The sequence below is a fragment of the Heptranchias perlo genome, chromosome 1 (genome assembly GCF_035084215.1).
Source record: "Heptranchias perlo isolate sHepPer1 chromosome 1, sHepPer1.hap1, whole genome shotgun sequence".
NCBI lineage: Eukaryota > Metazoa > Chordata > Chondrichthyes > Hexanchiformes > Hexanchidae > Heptranchias > Heptranchias perlo.
The window spans coordinates 90,904,507-90,928,663 of NC_090325.1; the positions used below are offsets into that span (position 1 = coordinate 90,904,507).

A 24,157-nucleotide genomic window follows, 5' to 3' on the forward strand; every position below is an offset into this window, starting at 1 on the left:
TAGTCGCCTCAACTACTCCTTGTGGTAGCGAGTTCCACATTCTAGGTAAAGATCACTCTCTAGGTAAAGATATTTCTCCTGAATTCCCTATTGGATTTATTAGTGACTATCTTATTTTTATGGCCCCTAGTTCTGGTCTGCCCTGCAAGTGGAAACATCTTCACTACGTCTACCCTATCAAACCCTTTCATAATCTTAAAGACCTCTATCAGGTCACCCCTCAGTCTTCTCTTTTCCAGAGAAAAGAGCCCCAGCCTGCTCAATCTTTCCTGATAGTTCTGGTATCATCCTAGTAAATCTTTTTTGCACCTTCTCCAGTGCCTCTATATCCTTTTTATTAAATGGAGCCCAAAACTGTTCACAGTACTCCAAATGTGGTCTAACCAAAGTTCTATATGAGTTTAACATAACTTCTCTGTATGGATATGATCATATCAAAAATGGTTGTTCAAAGATAATGACATAAATTGAAAGTTTAGATTGATATTCTGGAGTTTCACTTAATTTAACTTTGGAAGAAACAAGCAGAACCCATGATAAACCAAAGCATTTATCCTATCTCAAATAAGGAAAGTTCTGTATTTTTATGACTTCAGATAGAAAGGGTAAAGGTGATTTAAAAATTGGCTGTATTTTTAAAACAATTCCCTTGCTTCTGTGTTAGGGACCAATACAAAAAACTGACCAGATCTGAGAGTCAGCTAGCCACCTTTGTTGATGCTACAACCTGTATTTAGAAATTAAGTTGGTTAGCTTGCATGGTGGCTGGGCAGCTCTTCATGAATTGCTAATTTATACAAATCTACAGCTTGGAGGAAGTACACAAAATCATTAGGATGGAAATTCTGGGAATTGGAGGGCAGAACTGAGGTGTGCATCTGATGGGGATGGGTGGGGGGTGGGGGGTGGGGGTGGTGGTGGAGTTGTAATTGTGACAGAACCCAGATCTGCCAGGATTTAGCACCTTATAATTTCTGTTATGGTCTGATTGTTTACATTGATTTATGCCCATTTATACATTTGGTCATATTCAAATAAGATTGGCAGGAAATTTGAGCATAACTTGACATCGGCAAAATGGACCCGGGAATGGGTGCATTTTCAGGTCCAACTTCTGGGTTGCGGCCATGGAGGAAATTCCAGCCCAATATTTGAATCTCTCCAATCAGTTTTCTGCCCCTGAATTGACACTGAATTGACTCGAATCAAAGTCACAAATGACAACCTTTGTGACTTTGATTCGTGTTATCCAGCTCAGTGAGATTGGGCTTGCTTGGTTCCACTCTTACCTATCTAATCGTAGCCAGAGCATCTCCAGCAATGACTTCTTTTCCTGCACCATTACCTTTGGAGTGCCCTAAGGATCTATCCTTAGCCTCCCCCTCTTCCTCATCTACATGCTACCTCTATTCAAAAACATGGGGTCAACTTCCACATGTACGCTGATGATACCCAGCTCTACCTCTTCATGACCTCTCTCAGCCACCCACTTGCCTTTGTGTTATCCAGCTTCTAATCTTGAATGAGCCGCAATTTCCTCCAGCTAAACAATGGGAATACTGAAACTATCATTTTCGTGCCCTGCTACAAATTCCACTGATGCTATTCCCCTTCCCAGCCATGGTCTCAGGTTGAACCAGACTGTTCACAACCTCTGCATTCCATTTAATTCTGAGCTGAGCTTCTGACCCCATAGCCTCTTCATCACAAAAGACACTCTGTTCCTCTGACTTTAGCCTCTTGGCTATGCCTTCAGCTATTTAGGCCCAATGCTCTAGAATTCCATCCCTAAACCCCTTTGCCTCTCCACCTCCTTAAAACTCACCTCTTTGACCAAGGTTTTGGTCACCCCTTCTAATATCTCCTTCTTTGGTTCAGCATCCATTTTTCTATGTTAAAGGCACTATACAAATGCAAGTTGTTGTTAAATAGAGCTGCATGTTTTTCATGGGCTGAACTGTTGTGCAGAGTCCCTGAACATAGGACATAGATGTGGAGATGCCGGTGATGGACTGGGGTTGACAATTGTAAACAATTTTACAACACCAAGTTATAGTCCAGCAATTTTATTTTAAATTCACAAGCTTTCGGAGGCTTCCTCCTTCGTCAGGTAAATGTTCAGGAGCTTCTTGAAGTCTACGCATTTATACATCACAGAACAATACATGGTGTTTACAGACTGCCCCTGTAGTCTGTAAACACCATGTACTGCCCCTGCAGTCTGTAAACACCATGTATTGTTCTGTGATGTATAAATGCGTAGACTTCAAGGAGCTCCTGAACATTTACCTGACGAAGGAGGAAGCCTCCGAAAGCTTGTGAATTTAAAATAAAATTGCTGGACTATAACTTGGTGTTGTAAAATTGTTTACAATAGGACATAGAAACATAGGAACAGGAGTAGACTATTTAGCCCCTCGAGCCTGTTCCGCCATTCAATGAGATCATGGCTGATCTGTGACCTAACTCCATATACCCGCCTTAACCAAAGGTATTAAGGGATATGGGGCTAACAAAAATCTAACAATCTCAGGTTTAAAATGAACAATTGAGCTAGTATCAACTGCCATTCGTGGAAGAGAGTTCCAAATTTCTACCACCCTTTACCTGTAGAAATGTTTCCTAACTTCACTCCTGAAAGTCCTGGCTCTAATTTTTAGGCTATGTCCCCGAGTCCTAGACTCCCCAATCAGTGGAAATAGTTTCTCTCTATCTACCCTAACAGTCCCCCTTAATATCTTGAAAACTTTGATCAAATCAACCCTTAATCTTCTAAATTCCAGGGAATAAAACCATAGTTTGTGTAATCTCTCCTCGTAATTTAACCCTTTGAGTCCAGGTATCATTGTAGTAAATGTACACGGCACTCCCTCCAAAACCAATATATCCTTCCTAAGGTGTAGTGCCGTGAACTGAACACAGTACTCCAGGTGTGGTCTAACCAGGCTTTGTATAGCTGTAGCATAACTTCTACCCCCTTGTATTCTAGTCTTCTAGATATAAAGGCCAGCATTCCATTAGCCTTTTTGATTATTTTCTGTACCTGTTCATGACATTTTAATGATCTGTGTACATGGGCCCCTAAGTCTCTTTAGACCTCCAGTTTCAAGCTTTTCACTGGACAGTAATGTGACCTATCCTTTTTAGGTCCAAAGTGGATGACCTCACACTTGCCTACTGTGAAATCCATTTGCCATTTTTTAATCTATTTGCTTAATCTATTTATATCACTCCATAATTTTATGCTTCCATCTACACTGCTGCCTATCTTTGCGTTATTGGCAAACTTGGCTCTCTATCTCGTCATCTAGTTGTTAATAAATAGTGAACAGTTGCGGCCCCAACAGGGATTCCTGTGGGACACCACTAGTCACATCCTGCCAATTTGAGTACCTGCCCATTATCCCTATTCTCTGAAGTTTACAGAACTCTGATGATTTCATCAATGAACATTATAGTATTTTACATGGTGTCTATAAGACATAAGCGTGTGAACCCGTAACATGCTCTTCTGAAATTTCTCATTCTAGCAGAGGTATTAAACCATTTATTGATATTTGTACCTCACGGTGTAATTTGAAGTCCATAGATTTATCACTTTTCCCCACCTCAATTTCATGGAACTTTATCAACATGAATATTTACACACCACAATTTTAATAACATATTCAGTTGCCAGTTTGTCTAGGACACCTCCATTTGCCTTAAGTGTGCTTTTAAGGAAAATGCAAATAAGTGTTTTAAGTAAAATTAATTTTAATGACTTGAGCAGTGAAGTGATTAAAGTGAGTAAAACTGATTTACTTCAATAAAATTAGCACCTAAAGCATATAAACCACACTGCATCTAATGGGAAGCAGACTCCCTGCCAGTAGTCATCGCCTCGCCTCACCACCACCCCTCCCCCCCAAGTGCGTTGGAGAATAAAGAAATAAACTGATGTAATTTAATTCTCATAGGGACACAAAGGCTGGCATTTTAATGCAATCTGCTGGTATAGGGTGAAATATTAATGCATCAATATGAATATCAGACCCTTTTCCTGCTGATCCTGTTGTAAGGGAGAGATAGGCCTTTGGAACAGAAGATCACACAAGGAGATAAGGAAATAAAGGGGAAGAGGCTGAAAAATGTGCAGGTCAAGCATGAGTGAAAGAAGAGTGAAAAGGACTGGTGCAGGATTTAAGAAGAACAAATAGTGTGAGCAACAGCAGAGAGAATTACACACTGCAGAATGGGTTTGCTTTAATTTGAATCTTGAACATATAAACTTTGTTTTGCTTACCTTCTTGATGTCTTGGTAACATCAAGTCACTGGCATGGTTGCTAGAGTTCATGGTCATAGCTGTGAAACCAATCCAATCTGGAGTGCAGTAAATGTATGCTTGTAATCTCCGTTTCTATTTTTGTAAAAGAAAGCCTTATTGTTTGTAGTCCCTCTACTTTTTGCTCTCAGGTTATTTGCTGATTGTATGCCTTGTTGGCCTCTGCAGCCTGATCAGGAACAGTATGTGCACACACACACGTGTAATTAATTGCTGCCAGTTTCACCTCTGTCCATTTTCACCTGGTGGCATAAATACAAACTATACAGAATATCTGAATTGCAAACAGATTTGACTGAATCATCTCCACCCAGATTCATGAAATTAGAGGAATGGAAGTAGAATAACATATCAGTGGCAGTCTAACAGCTGATATAATACCCTAGAATTCACTGACTGTCATGCTGTCACATCTGATGCATAGTGAAATAACATTATCTACTTAGCACCACGTGTTCAATCCCTTCAGGCCAGCAGACTCAATTATGACATGTTGGTAACAATGGTGCAATTTGTGAAATAAACAGGATTCACAGTGAAGAAGGGGATATCAAGTTTGTTCATGAATGAAGATCACTTCGTAGCCTGATATACAAATCTGGTAGCCTACTGTGCATTCTATTTAATCTGCATACAAGGAACATGCCTCTCAGGAACTATTCCCAGCTATTTATGTTCAATGGGTCATTTGTGGTTCACATTATAATAAGTGATAATACTAGTTCAGTGTGACAATGGCAGTTACTGACAGATGCATAGACAGCATCTTGAGTTGTTAAGGTCCACTGAAAACATAACAGAAAGCCATGCCCATAATAAGTTATACAAACTAATGGCTCACAGCATCTCTCACTGTCACTACAGTCCTACAACCACATGGTATATGTAAGGTGACAAACTAGCTTGGGAAATATATTGGAAGGCAGTGATAGAGAGCTGAGATAACATTTAAACTGCAAGATTGAAAATTTGTGGTTTAGCAAAGTAATTTCAACCCCATCATACATTACTAACTTGTAAAACACTTCAGTGCTCAGATTTTCTAATCAGCTTTAAATTAAAATAATGCCAGTCAGAAAATCTAGCCAATGATGCCTGGCTATGTGATTGTCTTAACAGAGTCAGCTTCTGCTTATATATCATGTAACTATCAGAAGTGGCATCAGGATTTATTTTACCAGTAGTACACGGAAACACCAAGGCTTCTAAATATAACTGAATGATATGGATGTGAGCACCCTCTAATGGAGGGAAGTCTGGAGGTATCTGAACAAGCCAGTGAGTCAAGAGATTTAAAGAACAGCAGGTCTGAATACTGTTCTGTGCTCAAAATATACAAGGTAAAGTAATATAAATAATCAAATTATGAAATATCCAATCAATTTTTATTATTGTATTAAATTGGGGGACATTCTAATTTGTGATCCAATAGACAATAACATTTCACTAAATTTAGTCAGTACCGGCTCAGTAGAAAAACTTTCTACAATTAAACTTATCTGATAAAAGACAGGAAAATTAAAGTGCGACAATGAGAGATATGGGACTCTGTGACTATAAAATAAACTGGAGCAGGAGAGCAAGAACAACAATTATATCACATGCAATAGTTGGATTGTTGAAAATAATACGGCCACTTCAGTGTTAAGCTTTATTAGGTACAAGAACTTCAATCAATAAAATTCCCCACAATACATTCCAGAGCAGGGACAACAGAACAGAAACCTAAAAAAACTAACACCACACAACAGTATCACAGTCATTCTTGCATTTGTAGGGATGAGAAATTGGTTCCATAAATATTTGGTTTGCAAAGTATCAAACTTTAAACATATGACATTTTACAAAAGAGTTTATTTTTAAATTTACTAGCTAATTTAGCTTGAATTTCATTATTGTGAACATTCTGTACCATTACAGGTTCTCAGAAAAGATGAAAAAAAGTTTGCCAACTTTAAAGGAATTATTTTAGTGCAATCACTGGGACAAAGTTACATGCATTAAAGATAATATACATCATTCAAATATTGAAAATCTGCCATAAATCAACATTCGACTCTTATGTAAGATAATGTGAAACACTTTGCCTAACACATTTCAGGATGCATTCTCAGAGGCTGGAAGTGCTCAATACCCAATTTATACTACACATTTTATTCTGCAGTGAATTGAAGCACAAATTGAAGTTCACACTCTAGTAATATTTACCTCTCTGAGTGTTATCATAATCTGACTCTTAATTCATGCCAGCCCAAAATCATTCTGGTAAGCCTATCTATTGGGTATTCTGCTTGACTGGCAAACAGACATCTGAGTGCAACAGCGCATCCAATGTCAGTTTACTGGCGCTTGATTCTGCACATAGCACTTCAGGGTGCACAGTCTCTGATCTGTAATCCAGACACTCAATCAATTGGACAACCCATATTCTAATCAGGTACCAGTACCTGAGGTCGCTCTTAGGTACAGACAACAAAATACAAGACCAACTCCAAGTCCAACTACCTTTGGTGACATCTTCCCTCTTCCCCTATGTTGACTAAAAGTAAATATTGATTTGACCATCACCTAATTAAATCAGTTTTTAAAAAAATTAAAGCCAATACTAACATTTAGCTGTTCAACATCTTAGCTGACCATTTCAGTTAAGCAATTTAACTGAAAACTTTTAAAACTGAACTTCAGCTTTGTTTCAATCTATAAGTTAAAATCTCATATGAAAGGGATCTTACAAAAATACAGAGGCTAGGTGCATTTTAGAATATATCTGGGCTTGACAGCCCGATGGATACCAGTTGCTCGGCATATTCATCTTTCATAGAGGATTTGTTGTTTCCAGCTCGCTTCAATTTGTGGTGGGAGCCAATCGGCTTACAAAAGAAATACAGTTACGGCACATGTTTCGCAAAAATCCAGGGCAGGCAGGCTTCATGATCAAATGTTCTAACAGCATTTTCAGCTCTGAAAAGAGAGTTCTGTGTACCAAACACAATTAAGAGTGTTAGCAACATCTTAGGAAGGAGTCAGGATTTTTTTAAAAAACTTCTATAATTGGCAACAAAAGACAACAGCGAGCAAAAGACTAGAAAAGCTTCAGATAAGAACTTCCTTCTAACTTTAATAGTTAGTCCTCTGCTAGAATGTTTCCAAAGAGAGTTAAGTAAAAACCACATTAAAGTGATGGGCATGAGAAGGGTACATTTTACGTTTCATACATAACTTCCTTCGGTGGTGCAGTCACATAAGGAAGGAGTGTAACTTTTGTAATATTTTTACTAAATAAACATGACACATTAACGTCCCACACAGTTCATAGGAAAAGTGCAAAGGAGTTGAATTTACACCTTTATAGAACAGCTAATGATAATTAAAAGTCTGTTTCTCTGATGGCCAAGAGTTTATCCAGCAATGAGTTGAGCGATATAGATCATCATGAAATGAGATAGCTGATATCAGCTGAGGCAGCTGTTGGACCTTAGAAAAAGACTTGCATTTACCTAGTGCCTTTCATGTCCTCAGGATGGCCCAAGTGCATTACAGCCAATGAAGTACTTTTGAAGTACAGTCACTGGTTAACGTACAAACCGCAGCAGCAAGGTCGCACAAACAGCAATGGTATAATGACCAGGTAATCTGTTTTAGTGATGTTGGTTGAGGGATAAATGTTGGCTAGGACACCGGGGATAACTCCCCGGCTCTTCTTTGAAATAGTGCCATGGGATCTTTAACGTCTACCTGGGGGGGGAGAGGAGGAGGGGGGGGGGGGGGGGAGGGGAGAGGAGAGGGAGAGGCCTCGGTTTAACGTCTCACCAGAAAGACGGCATCACAGACAGTGCACCATTCACTCAGTGCTGCACTGAAAGTGTCAGCCTGGATTCTGTGGTCAGGACTCCTAGATTAGGGCAAGGACAATCAGCCAGGGTTCCTGTTCCAGATCACTAGCCAGCAACCATTGCTAGAAGTGGATGTCGAGTGAGAATAGGAACATGTTTAGCTGTGATGCTCCCTGTGGAAAACAGCCGGTCAACACTCGCTATTAAGGCTTGTGCATTAATAATGAAAAGGGCAAGGTACTGGAGGATAATCACAACCCAAAAAGAGTTAATGCCTTCAGGAGAGGGGTGAAATCAGAGTGGGGAAAATAAAAAGACAGAAACCCTCTCTTCAACCACTTAAAAAAAATATATAAATAAAAAGTTGCCCGTTTCAAAGCAACTGATGCCAGAACAAGATCTGCAGGGTACTAACTTCACAACATACATTCAATGAAACAAAGACTGTGCTAACCCTCAGTTGTGGAATTGGATGCAGCACCCAGAAATTTCAGATGTGGGTCTTCTACAAGTAACCATTACTCCAGATAGTTGACAGCAATATTGCTATTTCTAAAGAGTTTGTAACAGTGTAGCAGTTAGAACTTTTAGATCAAGGTTATAGAGATTTTGCAGTGAACCTGTATCCATTAGGGATACATTTTGTACACATGCAAATAATTGGCCTGGTATTGGACCAAAACCAACACCACACCTAAAAGATAAAAATTTAATGCAATTTTTATGTTTAAATATTTTACAGCCAGCCCTGGGATTTAGCATTTGCAAGAACTTTAGCCAATACATCTGTAAAACACTAAAAATGCTTACCGGCAGTAGGGATTTCTATGAGAGGAGTATCGAAGTGCGAGAAATCGGTAATAAATGAAAGGCTGCAACAAGCTTCCATGGCCGCTTTAAAAGTGCAAGAAAACAAAATGATTACACAGTACTTCGTCCATCCCAAATACATATTTCCACATTATTACACTTCATATATGCAAATAACCAGATTGTTTAAATAGCAAATGTACTTTTAATTTAAATTGACCAAGCCAACAGTACCCAAGGTGTACCTACTACTGAAGATATATTACCTTAAAAGCATGAAGACTGTGGCCGGCATCAGAAAAATCTCATTGCAGGCAATAAACTTCAAAATGTTCTGCTGATTGGCTGAAATTTTATCCAAGATGGACCTCAGAAAAGCCAAACTGGCTGGACCCAGGATCTGAAAGGAAAGGAACAGAACGGTTGTTAGTGACAGAATACTGATTGCAGGTCCAGGAAAGTGTTGGCTGGAAATGGAAACTTGAAAGCTGATTTATGAAGCATGAAATGACTACTCTAACTCTACCCAAAAGCTGTGAAAACAGAGCAGAGGCTGCTGGTCGTCAGATCTCTGCAGGTCATTTCTCACAATACCCAATAATCAGCCATTATAAATTTGGGTCTGCTGTATGTACCTCTTGGGTTCAGTGGCATCAATTGGTCCCATAAGTCAGATGTTCCTAAATTGAGGGTGCAATGAGGATGCTAGCTGTAATTTATTAACAGGCGATGGCTGCAATATACATTTTCTCTACTGGTAGTGCTGTAGCCCTTCCCTCAACTTTCTCACTAAGATTCTAGATTCTGCTTTCTCAAACTATGGCATCCCCTGCAATCAATTCCAGCGTACAGGTATTTTCAATACTCCTCAGTTTAAATGTGTTTTGTTCAGTTAAAAAGTTGTTTGCCGTCTGTTCTGTACCTCTGTGCAGCATAAATTTCTTTTTGGAAGTGCTCACGAGCCCTGGGGTCCCTGCTGCCAGAGAAATAAATAAATAGCAGCAAGTCAATGCCACCCTCCCCCTCCCCCCCCCCCCCCCCCGAAAACTGTTGAAGGTTCTTTGCCCCGAGTTCCTCAACTCTGTCGACTGTTTTTGTCTCTGCATTGAAGTCCTCATGAGCCCTTGGGTCCCCGGGATGCTTAGAGGGAATAGATAAATAGGCCTTCTTTAAAAACTTGTCACTGGCCCTAAAAATAACATTATTGCCCGCATCTTTTGGAGAGTTTATATTTCCCTGCTAGGATTTACTGTTGCTGCTTGCTTGGTGCCATCTTAAATTGAGAAATAAATTAATAATGGTATCTGCACTCATGGGGCCTCTATGTTTGCACAAAAAAATTCAACTTATATTTTACCTCCTCCAAAGCCACCCAATGATTTGTTACTCCCTCTTCTACCCCAAAACAACCCGACAATAGACCCGTTCAAGTTCTGTCTGCAGAGGATTGTTCATCCTGCACCCAGCTCGCATCCCCAACCTGAAGAGTGGAGAAACCTGCAGTTTTCCTTTCAGTGAAGTTGCTTACACTGTCATAGTGGGCAGGAAATTGCTTGAATCTGCTCAAGCTGCACTGGTGTTACTTCACCAGATGTGGGTTTCTGCCTACTTCTGGCAAAGTAACACCAGCAAGGGGGAGCAGTTACATAGAATTTTCCAGCCAATCAGTTCTAATGATATTATTTTACTTCGTATTAAAGCCCAAAAGTGTAAGAGAGCAGAATTAAAACAGTTCAGGTGGCAAAATTGCTGAAGTATTCTGGGTTACCAACATTAATTATGAAAAATACTGTTTCTTAGAAAGAGGGGGGCATGCTTAGGACATGAATCTCCAAGGTATGGGAGGGGTGGGGATGGACTCAGCAAAAATAGATTGGGAACCTCTGCCGTAAGTGAATCCCACAAACCCTTATGTTCTGGAGTTGACTCACACTGTCCAATATCTATTTATATAATAATGTAACCCAAGGGATGCAACAATATATCCCCTTTGAGATATAACCTGGATATTGTGTCTTTTGCAAGTGGCCTTACATGTTTCTCCAATCTTTCAGTAGACAGATTGTTTACACTTTAGTGAGACATGGCCAGAACAAAATATTAAGCTGTTTAATTTCACAGACATCAAGTGTACATAAACAGCAATAGTTATGATCAGGCTCACTTAATTCAATCAGTACAACTTGCCTTCACATAATACAAAATAATGAACTTGTTATGCTTCCCCACATCAGTGGGTCATCTCGCTTGGCTTCAACAAGATTAACTTCTAACTGCCCACTGCATCCTAACCTGCTCAGTCTGGGCAAAAGCCTGCCTTAGCAGCTTTCAGTTTAAAAAGCCATCAGTGCACATTTCTGTATCTATTTTATCTCCCTGTGATCATAATCAGAAAGGGAGGCTGTCGCCAGACAATCCCTGCCAAATGCCCTGGACAAGGGACTTCCTGATAAAGGGTGGAAGACATTTATCGATCAAGAGGAGCTAATGAATTGCATTTTGTTTGGCGGAACAACTTCAAAGCCTTGCTCGGGAGGGAGGAATTTAAAACATTTACAATCACCACGGAAAGGGTTCTGAAAAAAATTAGAACTAAAAGCTGACAAGTCCCCAGGTCCTGACGGACTTCATCCTAGGGTCTTATAAGAAGTGGCTGCAGAGATAGTAGATGCATTGGTATTAATTTTCCAAAATTCCCTAGATTCTGGAAGGGTCCCATCAGATTGGAAAATAGCAATTGTAACTCCTCTATTCAAGAAAGGAGGGAGACAAAAAGCAGGAAACTACAGGCCAGTTAGGTTAACATCTGTCATAGGGAAAATGCTAGAATATAATATTAAGGAGGTTATAGCAGGGCACTTAGAAAATCTCAATGCAATCAGGCAGAGTCAACACGGCTCTGTGAAAGGGAAATCGTGTTTGACTAATTTATTAGAGTTCTTTGAGAAAGTAACAAGCAACGTGGATAAAGGGGATCCTGTGGATGTGGTGTACTTGGATTTCCAGAAGGCTTTTGACAAGGTGCCACTACTACACAAAATAAGAGCTCATGGTGTAGGGGGTAACATATTAGCATGGATAGAGGATTGGCTAGCTAACAGGAAACAGAGAACAGGCATAAATGGGTCATTTTCAGGTTGGCAAGATGTAACGAGTGGAGTGCCACAGGGATCAGTGCTGGGGCCTCAACTATTTACAATCTATAACAATGACTTGGATGAAGGGACCGAATGTATGGTTGCTAAATTTGCTGATGACACAAAGGTAGGTAGGAAAGTAAGTTGTGAAGAGGACACAAGGAGTCTGCTAAGGGATAGAAATAGGTGAAGTGAGTGGGCAAAAATTTGGACGATGAAGTATAATGTGGGAAAATGGAAACTTGTCCACTTTGGCAGGAGGAATAGAAAAGCAGTATATTATTTAAATGGAGAGAGATTGCAGAACTCTTGAGGTACAGAGGGATCAGGGTGTCCTAGGACATGAATCACATAAAGTTAGTATGCAGGTACAGCAAGTGATTAGGAAGGCAAATGGAATGTTGTCATTTATTGCAAGGGGAAAGGAATATAAAAGTAGAGCTCTTTTGCTACAGTTGTACAGGGCATTGGTGAGACCACATCTAGAATACTGTGTGCAGTTTTGGTCTCCTCATTTAAGAAAGGACATAATTGCTTTGGAGGTGGTTCAGAGAAGGTTCACTCAACTGATTCCTGGGATAAGGGGGTTAACTTATGAGGAAAGGTTGGACAAGTTGGGCCTGTATACGCTGGAGTTTAGAAGAATGAGAGGAGATCTTATTGAAACATAAAGATCCTGAGGGAACTAGAAGAGATAGATGCTGAGGGGATGTTTCCCCTTGTGGGAGAGACTAGAACTAGGGACCAGAGTTTAAAAATAAGAGGTCGCCCATTTAAGACAGAGATGAGGAGAAATTTTTTCTCTCAGGGGGTCATGAGTCTGTGGAACTCCCTTCCCCAGAAAGCAGTGGAGGCACGGTCATTGAATATTTTTAAGGCTGAGTTAGATAGATTCCTGATTAACAAGGGAGTCAAAGGTTATAGTAGGTAGATGGGAAAGTAGGGTTGAGGTCACAATTAGATCAGCCATGATCTTATCAAATTGCAGAGCAGGCTCGAGGGGCCGAATGGCCTACTCCTGCTCTTAATTCTTATGTTCATCACATTAACCATCTTTCCTGTGTTTTTATTTAAACTTGTGAATTAAAAACCCAAAATTTAAATCCAACTCTTCCAAATTCTGAGAGAAAAAATGATCACAACCCCCAAAATGTGGTATCAGTTCAAAACCCAATTCAATCACAGTATTTATCAAAAACCCACCATAATATAGTGTTTACCCCTCAGAAGAACATAAATAGGAGCAGGAGTAGGCCGTACGGCCCCTTGAGCCTGCTCCACCATTCAACAAGATCATGGCTGATCTTCGACCTCAACTCTATTTTCAGATTGATCCCCATATCCCTCAATTCCCCTAGAGTCCAAAAACCTCTCAGCCTTGAATATACTCAACAACTGAGCATCCATATACTCTGGGGTAGAGAGTTCCAAAGATTCACAGCCCTCAGTGAAGAAATTCCTCCTCATCTCAGTCTTAAACATCCAACTCCTTATCCTGAGACCATGCCCCCTAGTTCTAGTCTCTCGAGCATTTACCCGTCAAGCCCCCTCAGAATCTTATATGTTTCAATGAGATCACCTCTCATCCTTCTAAACTCCAGAGAATATAGGCCCGTTCTACTCAATCTCTCCTCATAGTACAACCCTCTCATCCCAGGAATCAATCTAGTGAACCTTTGTTGCATAGCCTCTAAGGCAAGTATATCCTTCCTTAGATAAGGAGACCCAAACTGTACACAGTACTCCGGGTGAGGTCTCACCAAAGCCCTGTAAAATTGTAGTAAGACTTCCTTACTCTTGTACTCCAACCCCTTTGCAATAAAGGCAAACATGCTATTTGCCATCCTAATTGTTTGCTGTACCTGCATGCTAACTTTTTGGGTTTCTTGTACGAGGACATCTAAATCTCTCTGAACACCAACATTTAATAGTTTCTCACCATGTAAAAAATATTCTGTTTTTCTATTTTTCCTACCAAAGTGAATCACCTCACATTGCCCCACATTATACTCCACCTGCCACCTTCTTGCCCACTTATTTAACCTGTCTATATCCTATTGAGAATTGTTGTGTCCTCCTCGCAGCTTACTTTCCCACCTAGCTTTGTATCATCAGCAAACTTGGATACATTACACTTGGTCCCTTCATCTAAGTCATTAATATAGATTGTAAATAGCTGAGGCCCAAGCACTGATCCTTGCGACACTCCACTAGTTACAGCCTGCCAACCTGAAAATGACCCGTTTATCCATACACTGTTTTCTGTCCGTTAACCAATCCTTGGTCCATGCTAATGTATTACCCCCAACACCATGAGCCCTTTATCTTGTGAAACAACCTTTGATGTGGCACCTTATCGAATGCCTTTTGAAATTTCAAATATCCTACATCCACTAGTTCCCCTTCATCTACCCTGCTAGTTACATCCTCAAAAAACTAAAATTTGTCAAACACAATTTCCCCTTCATAAAATCATGTTGACTTTACCTAATCATATTATGATTTTCTAAGTGCCCTGTTACCACTTCCTTAATAATGTATTCCAGCATTTTCCCAACTACTGGTGTCAGGCTAACAGGCCTGTAGTTCCCTGTTTTCTCTCTCCCTCCTTTCTTGAATCCTTTCATCCTCCCTCATCATTTATGGTAAGATATGATTGAAGCAATAAGCAATTGAAGCACAGGTGGATTAGTGGAAAATCCCAGATATTGGTGAGCAGGTTCATAAGACATTTTTGCCTTTATTTGTAAATAAAATTACCTGCACAAGTGTTTCTAAAAAACTGCCAATAAAGTCAGTAGGTGGTAGAAGAAAAGAAGGCAGTAGATAGAGGGACAAATAAATCAGCAAACAAGAGGAGAAATTAGTCCACTGATACAGGACTAGAGGTAAAGGTTCAGGTAGAAAGTCCCTATCAATTTATACTAACAGCACAAAATCAATCAGACCAAATTAATTTATCCTGGTATCAAATCACAATTCTTGTATAGAACATTTATACTGGAGAACCACTTCCTGAAGCAGACTCTAGTCCTGATGCTATGGAAATCACTCTGCTGTAGAACTACCGTATAATATAAACAACCAGTTCCGCTTTAAAGCAACTTTGCATATTTGGTTGTTCTAAAGTCACTGTTTGTGACTATTTAGCTGGTAGTGGTAACTTCTGGAGAAGGTATGTATAGACCACTTTGCTGGCATGTATGAGGTTTGGGCACGAGTGCTTTAGTCTAACTGGATAGACTTGTTAAACCATTAGGGGAATCCTTTAAATAGCTCTTTAACCCTGATGAGCAGAAACTCACGATGATTAACAAGGCAAATACTGTAGCTGCCATGTGAAAGGTCAGTAATAGCATCTGCTATTGACAAAAGAACCCAGAATTCAAGAGTTAGACAATTTTTAATAACATGCAATAACTATGCTAAACATAAATCTAATTATTTCATCAAGACAACACTGGGAATATATTCACCAGACCAAAGCTGACTTAGGTAGTTCCCTTCCTACATTACTCAATTGAGCTGCCTGAGGGGTTAATGGAGGAAAATGCATCGATAAAATCCAAAGACTATACCATCCTAATTCCCCTATAAACTTAGGAAGGAGGAAAGATACAAGAACAGGAAGAAAATGAATAAGCTATACTTCTGTTTTCCTTTTCACTGACTAAAACTCGTATTCAAAGTCCAACTGCCCGGAATTCAAATTTTCTTTTGTTTAATATTTGATAAACCTTCAAATCCTAGCCAAGCACCACTTCATTTTTATCTTCAGTGTTCCCAGCAGAACTTAAATGGGCTGGTATGAGTACCAGAATATCTAGTACACACTGCCCATGATTTGCAGTTGTCTGATTTTCCAATATGCACTCAACATGTGAAACTGGGAGAGCTGAAAACAAAAGTTTGCCCTCTACAATCATATTCAACTAACAAGACCATGCAGTGGAGCAATTCGATTGAATGCAAGAACACAGCATTAATTTGACACAAATTAAGCAAGGTTTTGTATTCATTCTCAGGATGTGGGCATAACTAGCAAGGCCAGCATTTATTGCTCATCCCTAGTTGCCCTGAGAAGGTAGTGGTAGGCTGTCTACTTGAACTACTGTTTCAGTGGCTGCCACATCAGGGGGCAGTTAAGAGTCAACCATGTTGGTGTGGGACTGGAGTCACATATAGGCCAGACTGGGTAAAAATGGCAGGTTTCCTTCCCTAAAAGGTTATTAGTGAACCAGTTGGGTTTTCTCGACAATCCAACAGCTTTATGGTCACTTTTACTGATATCAGCTTTTTAAAAACTGCATTCAAATTCTCAAACTGCCATGGTGGGATTTGAACCTGTGTTCTCCTGATTATTAGTCCAAGCCTCTGGATTAATAGTCCAGTAACATAACCACTACACCACCGAACCCTGTAGAGGATTTTAAAATTGCTGAACTTTTGGTTTTAAGATTGGAATATTTATCAGAAACATAAGAGGATGCAGATATTTGAGTTTAAAAGTAGAAGCACTGCCATTTAGCGCATATTGCATTGTGTGTTGTGAATCAAATCACACTACTTAAAAAACCTTTTATGATTTAAACTCCAAAAATGAATGCTCAGTATAATCTTTATAATAAAACTTCTTGTCTGTCATGTACATTAAGTAATCGTCTCTGTTGTGACTGTTAACCCAGTCAATTTTCTTTTTTCTCATTGGTAAAAAACAGAGGGGGGAAAACACTTACCAATCACATTACACACAATCATTTTCCCCAATTTCAATTTTTCCTCCAATCATATTCCATCAATAAAATTTCTAATCATATTGAAGCAAGAAAATTTTGCAAGATACAGCCACCATAAAAGTTAATCACTCAGGCTTATGAATAAAATTTATCATATAACACGTACAAAAAAAAATGTACGCACATACTGTCCTCTTTCTCCCTCCCCAAAACGTTTGTAAAAGTCCCACAGGGCACTTCCTCCCATTCTCTGATCAATATTCAATAGGGAGAACAAAGATGTGAAAATAACTAAGTTGGAAATGAGAAAAATAAAATAAAAGGAGAACATACAGAGAGACTAATAAGGGAGAAATAAAGCAGATCAAGGGGAGGAAAAAGAAAAAAAAAGTGAAAAGAACAAAGAACTAAAAGGAGCGAAATGAAAACAGAGCTGAAAAACAGAAACATAAATAAATGAGGAAATACACTTTCTTTTGGCTGGTAGTAGCAGTATCCTTAACTAGAGAGGAGCAAGAGGCTGAGAGATTTTTTTTGAGATATTGAGCAGTTAAGGCCTCACCCTCAGTTTGAGAACCACTGATACAATCAATAGCAGCCCTAATTAGAGAACAGCAGAAAAAACAGAACAAACAGAGGGAAAGGGAGAGAGAAAGAGAGCGTGAAGGGAGAGGGGAGAGAGACCGAAGGGAGGAGGGAGAGATTGAAGGAAGAGGGAGAGCAAAGGGAAGGCAGAAAGAGTCCGACAACCCTGTTAGTATAGAATGGCGAGAGCGAGACATCTTCATGTATGAGAAGTGAAGACAGCAAGACACCATGTTAGTGTAAGGGGAGAGAGAAACAGTCAGGAGACAGAGAGCAAGTGCCCGAGATGTGGAGAGCACAATAGGGAAACTACGTGCGTGTAAGTCCGAGAAAGAGACCTCTTCTGTTAGCATAGGGAAGGGAGGAGAGAGGGGGAAAAGAAAAAACACAGCATGTTGACATGGGGTTAGGAAAGAAAGCAAGAAAGAACAAGAACCAATCACAAAATTCAGTGTTTACAGATTATGTTCAAATTATTAGTACCAAACCCATGACCCACCCCCCCACCCACTGTGGTGTCAGGCCCACATCTTCCCTCCCCTCTATGTGAACATTGACTGTATTTTCCCTCAACAACAGTGCCAATTTCAGGCAAGAGAGAAATGAGGCGGGGTGGATACCACTAGATCCCCATCCCTGAAATTGGTGCCAGTAACCCTTCCTCCTAAAGCAGGGAACCTGGCTGCCCAACCCTTGCCCGCTCCGCCAAATTTAAATGATGGCGAGAGGACGGACCTCGGGAAACCGGCTGATATACCCATCTCCCCTCTGAAGTACCGTCAACCCCAGGTATCAGCAGAACAGGGTTGACTGCATGTGCTCAGACAGTGGCAGAAGATCTAGGAAGCACAAAAGTGGTGGGAGCAGAAAACTGCATCAAATGTGAAGTGGCAAGACATTAAAGGAGTGTCACAACAGGGGAAGAAGAGTTTGGAGAAATGCAGAACACATTTCAACCATAAGCAGCCTTTGCCAAGTCTGATGGAGCAGAGGACTAAGGTAAAACAAAGGCAAAGGAAACAAAAGGCTCAAACATGAGTCTGCAGGCAAGTGATGGAAATCCCAAGCATCCAACCCCATGTTTTATGGTTGCTGAAGTGGTAAGGGTGCTGCATGAGGTGGCTTTAAGGGTTACCCCCTGTACCACTCCACAGTACATTCCCCTTGACTAACACTGCAGTATGCCTGTAAGGGTGTGGAGCAAAGTTTCAGACCATAACTGACCATTACAGTCACTGCATGTGCCAGTCTTATGCTGCAGGTGTCCTTGCAGAAAATGGCACAGCACTGCAACTATCACACTGTTGATCCAAACCCTGTAAAATTAGATCCCCATTGTCATTGCCAGGTAGGGGTGTCAGAAATAGAAAGTGGGACCTTGGCAGGTGCAGCCAATCAGGACATGTTGGCTCAATCATGCAAACACATCGTCTTTCACAGTACCACTAAAAGCAAGTCATACTGTGATTGGGGTGCTTCTGAGGAATTCAACACCATTACGGTTAGTCATGCACATATTTTAGTGGGGGGTGGGGTGGAAAAGCAGAGGTTCCACCAGCATTAATCATCTGCCAAAGTGAGATATTTTTGCCGCTGTCTGCAGATACAGATATAGTGAGAGGGGAACTATCATATCTCATGCAGCCTGACCTGCCTGGTATCACTCCTCTTCCAAACACCTCAGAGAGGGGGATTCACATTTGGAAACCCATTGGTGTCAGTAGTGACATTGGGAAAAAATGTTAAATCAATTAGCTCCTAAATGTCAGCAAGAAGAAAGCAAAAACAAAAAAGGTTGAAAATGGCTAAAATGCCTTTCCATTACTTCCAAAATACTTACCACCACCTAGCAATCCTGGATGCCCATTTCAAATGGGCTATCTTTACATCAGCATGCTTGTCTGTTTAAGGTGACCCCTTCCAACACCATTGGTTCCACTCATTGAAAAATGAGTCAGGAAACAAACCCTTCTTCTGCCCATTTTCCACATCAGAATGCAGCAATACCAACCAAAATTGGACGTCATGAGAACTTACAGGTATATGTAAGAAAATTCATGCTTTCAGTGTCTCAAACCTAACCGTGCAAAAACTGTGCTGAGGTACCAATAGACAAGGTACAGAATATCCTATAAACTAATGCATTCTTAATCAACCTTAGTTCAACAACAAACAATGATTGTCATTTGAACTTCTGCAGCCAATGGGCAATAAGGTGATGCAGTACATTAATAGTCCAAATAAGATGCCACCTTGTGCTATGTTCACACTTTTTCAAATCCTCTCCTTTTTTCCTGCCCGCATAGTGCCCACTCACTAGCCATTGCCCACTGATATGCTTGGACACATCTCTGTACAGTATGAGTGCTATAGGAACAGGAGGAGACCATTCAGTCCCTCAAGCATGTTCCAACATTCATGCGTGACCTCAAATCCATTTACCCGTCATTGCTCCATATTCCTTGATATCCTTGCCTAAAAAAAAAATCTATCAATCTTGAAAATTTCAATTAATCTAGCATCCACAGCATTTTGGGGAGAGTTTTCCAGATTTCAAGGATCCTTTGTGTGAAAAAGTGCTTCCTGATTTCACTCCTAAATGTCCTAGCTCTAATTTTAAGATTGTGCCCCTTGATCTGGATTCCGCACTGGAGGAAATAGTTTCTCTGTATTCACCCTATCATTTTAAAGGCTATAGCAATGTAAGTTGCTGTTGGGGCCCTGTCAGTTTCCAACCCCAGCCACGTTGTCAAAGGTAAGATGTCATCAAATACTTCCCCATGGGAGAAAATCAAACTGAAGGGAGAGTCATCCACTGCAATTGTTTTCCTGAAGGTCTATACAACCATAATATTAATAGAGCCCTGGATGAAGATAGCACATTTCTACTCTCTGCACAGACCCAAGGTGGAAAAAAAGAGAAACTAAATTTGTGAAAGCATGTTGTTGCAACAATGTAAAAGTCCTGTGACTTATGGTGCAAGGACATAAATCACACCCATATGTTTGTAAGTCATTGGAAAAATTATCTTGAGTGACTCATGCACTGTTGCAGTTTTAAAACCAGAAAATGGAGATCAGGAAAATTGCATCTTGATATCGTTTGTTCTTAATGTATAGGGTGATTTGTTTACACATTGATATATTATTGAATGAAACAAGATAGCAAGCCACATTAGTGGCTCCTTAGCTACCGCTATGGACCTATCTAATATATCGAAAAGAAAAAGATATTACATATAATCACTCCATGGTTAAAAACTAAACTCTAAACAGACCCCTGTAGAACCAGTTTAAAAGCAGGCAGTACTGGTTTCAGTAACCAGCATACAACTAGTTGAAAAGCAATGCAATAAATATCAAAAGCAGTTTTGCCTCAAGGTAGAGTCTTCAATTACATACATGGTTCTCTCCCAGTCAATGGCACTCTCAAATGTGAAAGGTGCAACTCTTCCACCAGTTTTGCAAATATTGGAGTTTACTTTTGTGCTATCACCAGTTGCACAAGATATTCATATTGGGAGCTAACAGTACTGGCACTACGCACAGTATAAGAGCAATTAAGAGTACACTGAACATGTGAACTGAGCCTCAAGTATAAAATGAAACTAAAATTCGATTAGTTCGCTAAAGTCCTTATTGGAGAAATGACTCTGGACATTAAATATCTCTTTCATAATATGGGCTTTCAAATGTAAATCTGGATCTTCTTTGCTCTGTGGGGTGGTCTTACCCATATTTATCTCTTCACTGGAATCATTGGAAGGGCAGTTTAATAATGTACTTTGTGCATGCTAAACAACATTTTTTTTGCCATCCTTGTCCAAAAGACTGGCAATCAAAATTCCATAGTAATAGTAACTAAAAATGCTTTCATCTTCGGTTGCTAGATCCTGTAACATAGAATCAAAGTATTGTTACAGCACAGGAGGCAGCCATTCGGCCCATCGAGCATGTGCCAGCTCTTTGTAAGATCAACCTAGTTAGTCCCATTCCCCCGCTCTTTCCTTTTGGCCCTGCAAATTTTTTCTCTTCAAATATTTATCCAATTCCTTTTTGAAAGCCACGATTGAATCTGCATCCACCACCCTTTCAGGCAGTGCATTCCAGATCAGAACTACTTGCTGTGTACAAAGTTTTTCCTCACATCACCTTTGGTTCTTTTGCCAATCACCTTAAATCGGTGTCTGGTTCTCGACCCTTCCGCCAATGGGAACAGTTTCTCTTTATTTACTTCATCCAAACCCTTCATGATTTTGAACACTTCTATTAAATCTCATCTTAACATTCGCTGCTCTAAGGAGAACAACCCCAGCTTCTCCAGTCTATCCACGTAACTGAAGTCCCTCATTCCGGAACCATTCTAGTAAATCTTTTCTGCACCCTCTCTAAGGCTTTCACATCCTTCCTAAAGTGCAGTGCCAAGAATTAGACGCAATACTCCAGCTGTGGCCGAACCAGTGTTTTATAAATGTTCAACATAACTTCCTTGCTTTTGTACTGTATGCTCAATTTATAAAGCCCAGGATCCTGTACGCTTTTTTAACTGCTTTCCCAACCTGTCCTGCCACCTTCAAAGATTTGTGCACATACACCCCAAGGTCTCTGTTCCTGTACCCGCTTTAGAATTGTAGCATTTAGTTTATAGTGCCTCTCCTCGTTCTTCCTGCCAAAATGTATCACTTCGCACTTCTCTGCGTTAAATTTCATCTGCCACGTGTCCGCCCATTCCACCAGCCTGTCTATGTTCTCTTGAATTACTAGCCTCCTTACTGTTTACACTTCCAAGTTTTGTGTCATCTGCAAATTTTGACATTGTGCCCTGTACACCCAAGTCCAACTCATTTATATCAAAAAAAGCAGCGGTTCTAGTACCAACCTCTGGGGAACACCACTGTATACCTTCCTCTAGTCCGCAAAACAACCATTCACCACTACTCTCCATTTCCTGTCACTTAGCCAATTTCGTATCCATGCTGCCACTGCCCCTTTTATTTCACAGGCTTCAATTTTGCTGACAAGTCTATTATGTGACACTTTATCAATCGCCTTTTGAAAGTCCATATACACATCAACCGCATTGCCCTCATCAAGCCTCTCTGATACCTCATCAAAAAACTCAAGTTAGTCATGATCTGCCTGTAACAAATCCCTGCTGGCTTTCCTTTATTAATCCACACTCGTTCAAGTGAATATTAATTTTGTCCTGGATTATCATTTCTAAAAGCTTCCCTACCACCCAGGTTAAATTGACAGGTTTTTAATTGCCGGGTTTATCCTTACACCCTTTTTGAACAAGGGTGTAACATTTGCAATTATCCAGTCCTCTAGCACCACCCCCATATCTAAGGAGGAATGGAAGATTATGGCCAGCACCTCCGCAATTTCCACCCATACTTCCTTCAGCAACCTAGGATGCATCCCATCCAGACCGGGTGACTTATCTACTTTAAGCATAGTCAGCCTTTCTAGTACCTCCTCTATCAATTTTCACTCCATCCAGTATCTCAACTACCTCCCCTTTTACTGTGACTTTGGCAGCATCTTCTTATTTCGTAAAAAGAGATGCAAAGTACTCTCCTACAAACATAAACCTGCCAGATTGTTTAGACTAATGGCAAGGAAGTCATGACATGGTGTCATGGATCATGTATCCATTCAGCTTTATTTCTGATAAAGGAAAGTGAAGAAACCAAAATAACTTTTCAAATGTTTTTGAAGTTAGTAAATTTAAAAAGCACAAAATGACAATGAATTCCTTTTGACCAAAGAAATGTGCAGGCTAGGATGTCATTCAAAAATACCAATACTTACATCAAAAATTTTCTTTGTGTAGGCTGTAGCATGCAGCAAAGAAAATAGGAAAACTGGAAAAATACTCACTGAAGTAGATAATTAAGGAAGAAACTATTCACTATAGTCATAAAATTGCAAAGTAGAATGAACATATATTAATGGACTTCTATGTTAGAAATTACTATGATACTGGAAATACCCTGTACCCAGAAACTTAATTGTGAAGAAGAATGAATTTGCATTTTATAGCACTTTTCATATCCTTGGGGTATCCCAAACTGCTTAGGAACCAAGGGATTACTTTTGAAGCACAAGTTGTTATAGGTGAATAGTGCAACCACTTTACGCTCAAGATCCTATGCAAAGCAAATTAAGTGATTAATGACCAGATAATCTATTTTTGGTGCTGCTGATTGAGGGAGGAATGTTGGCTAGTATGCAGTTTGCAGAATTTCCCAGCATGCAATCTATGCATCAACAGAAAGTGACGGGTAGAAAAGTGTTTTTTCTGATCCTGTGAGGATTTGAGTTTCTTTGCTTTCTTCCAAAAAATATTTTGAAAGAAACTAGAGATTAAACTGTCAAAACTTTTATTTCAGGCATGTCTGGCCTTTATTTAAATTTATATAACAGCTAACACCAGTGAACAGCAGTAACTGTATTTGTAGTTTCTTTGCCGATGGTTAGAAAAGAAAACCAAAATTATTCAGAGAACGGATTGCTGTTTATTGCTGCTGAAAATTTAGTTAAAAATTCTCTCCCTTCCAGACCAGAAGCTTATATAAAAACTTGTAAGCCACATAAACAACAAATTGAGCATTTTATGAGGCAATTTCTGTTTATGGAAATTTGTTTCTTAGACTCTATAAATTGGCAAACTCACTAATAATTCACCAACTTTTCTAGTTCTGTGTTCCTGGTACATACCAGAAAGA

At 39.9% G+C, this 24,157-nt stretch overlaps 1 protein-coding gene across 1 annotated transcript in view; it reads right to left on the reverse strand.

The window, feature by feature from the left end:
- Window positions 1-5,962: 5,962 nt before the first annotated feature.
- tmem33 (transmembrane protein 33) overlaps window positions 5,963-24,157 on the reverse strand; it is a 36,889-nt gene continuing 18,694 nt past the window's right edge. The window contains exons 5-8 of the mRNA XM_067998846.1: window positions 23,241-23,308; window positions 9,235-9,368; window positions 8,969-9,052; window positions 5,963-7,300 (exon numbers count right to left, since the gene is read on the reverse strand). Coding sequence (XP_067854947.1) covers window positions 7,171-7,300; window positions 8,969-9,052; window positions 9,235-9,368; window positions 23,241-23,308 — 416 coding nt within the window. The 3' untranslated portion in view covers window positions 5,963-7,170. The remainder of the gene's footprint in view (window positions 7,301-8,968; window positions 9,053-9,234; window positions 9,369-23,240; window positions 23,309-24,157) is intronic.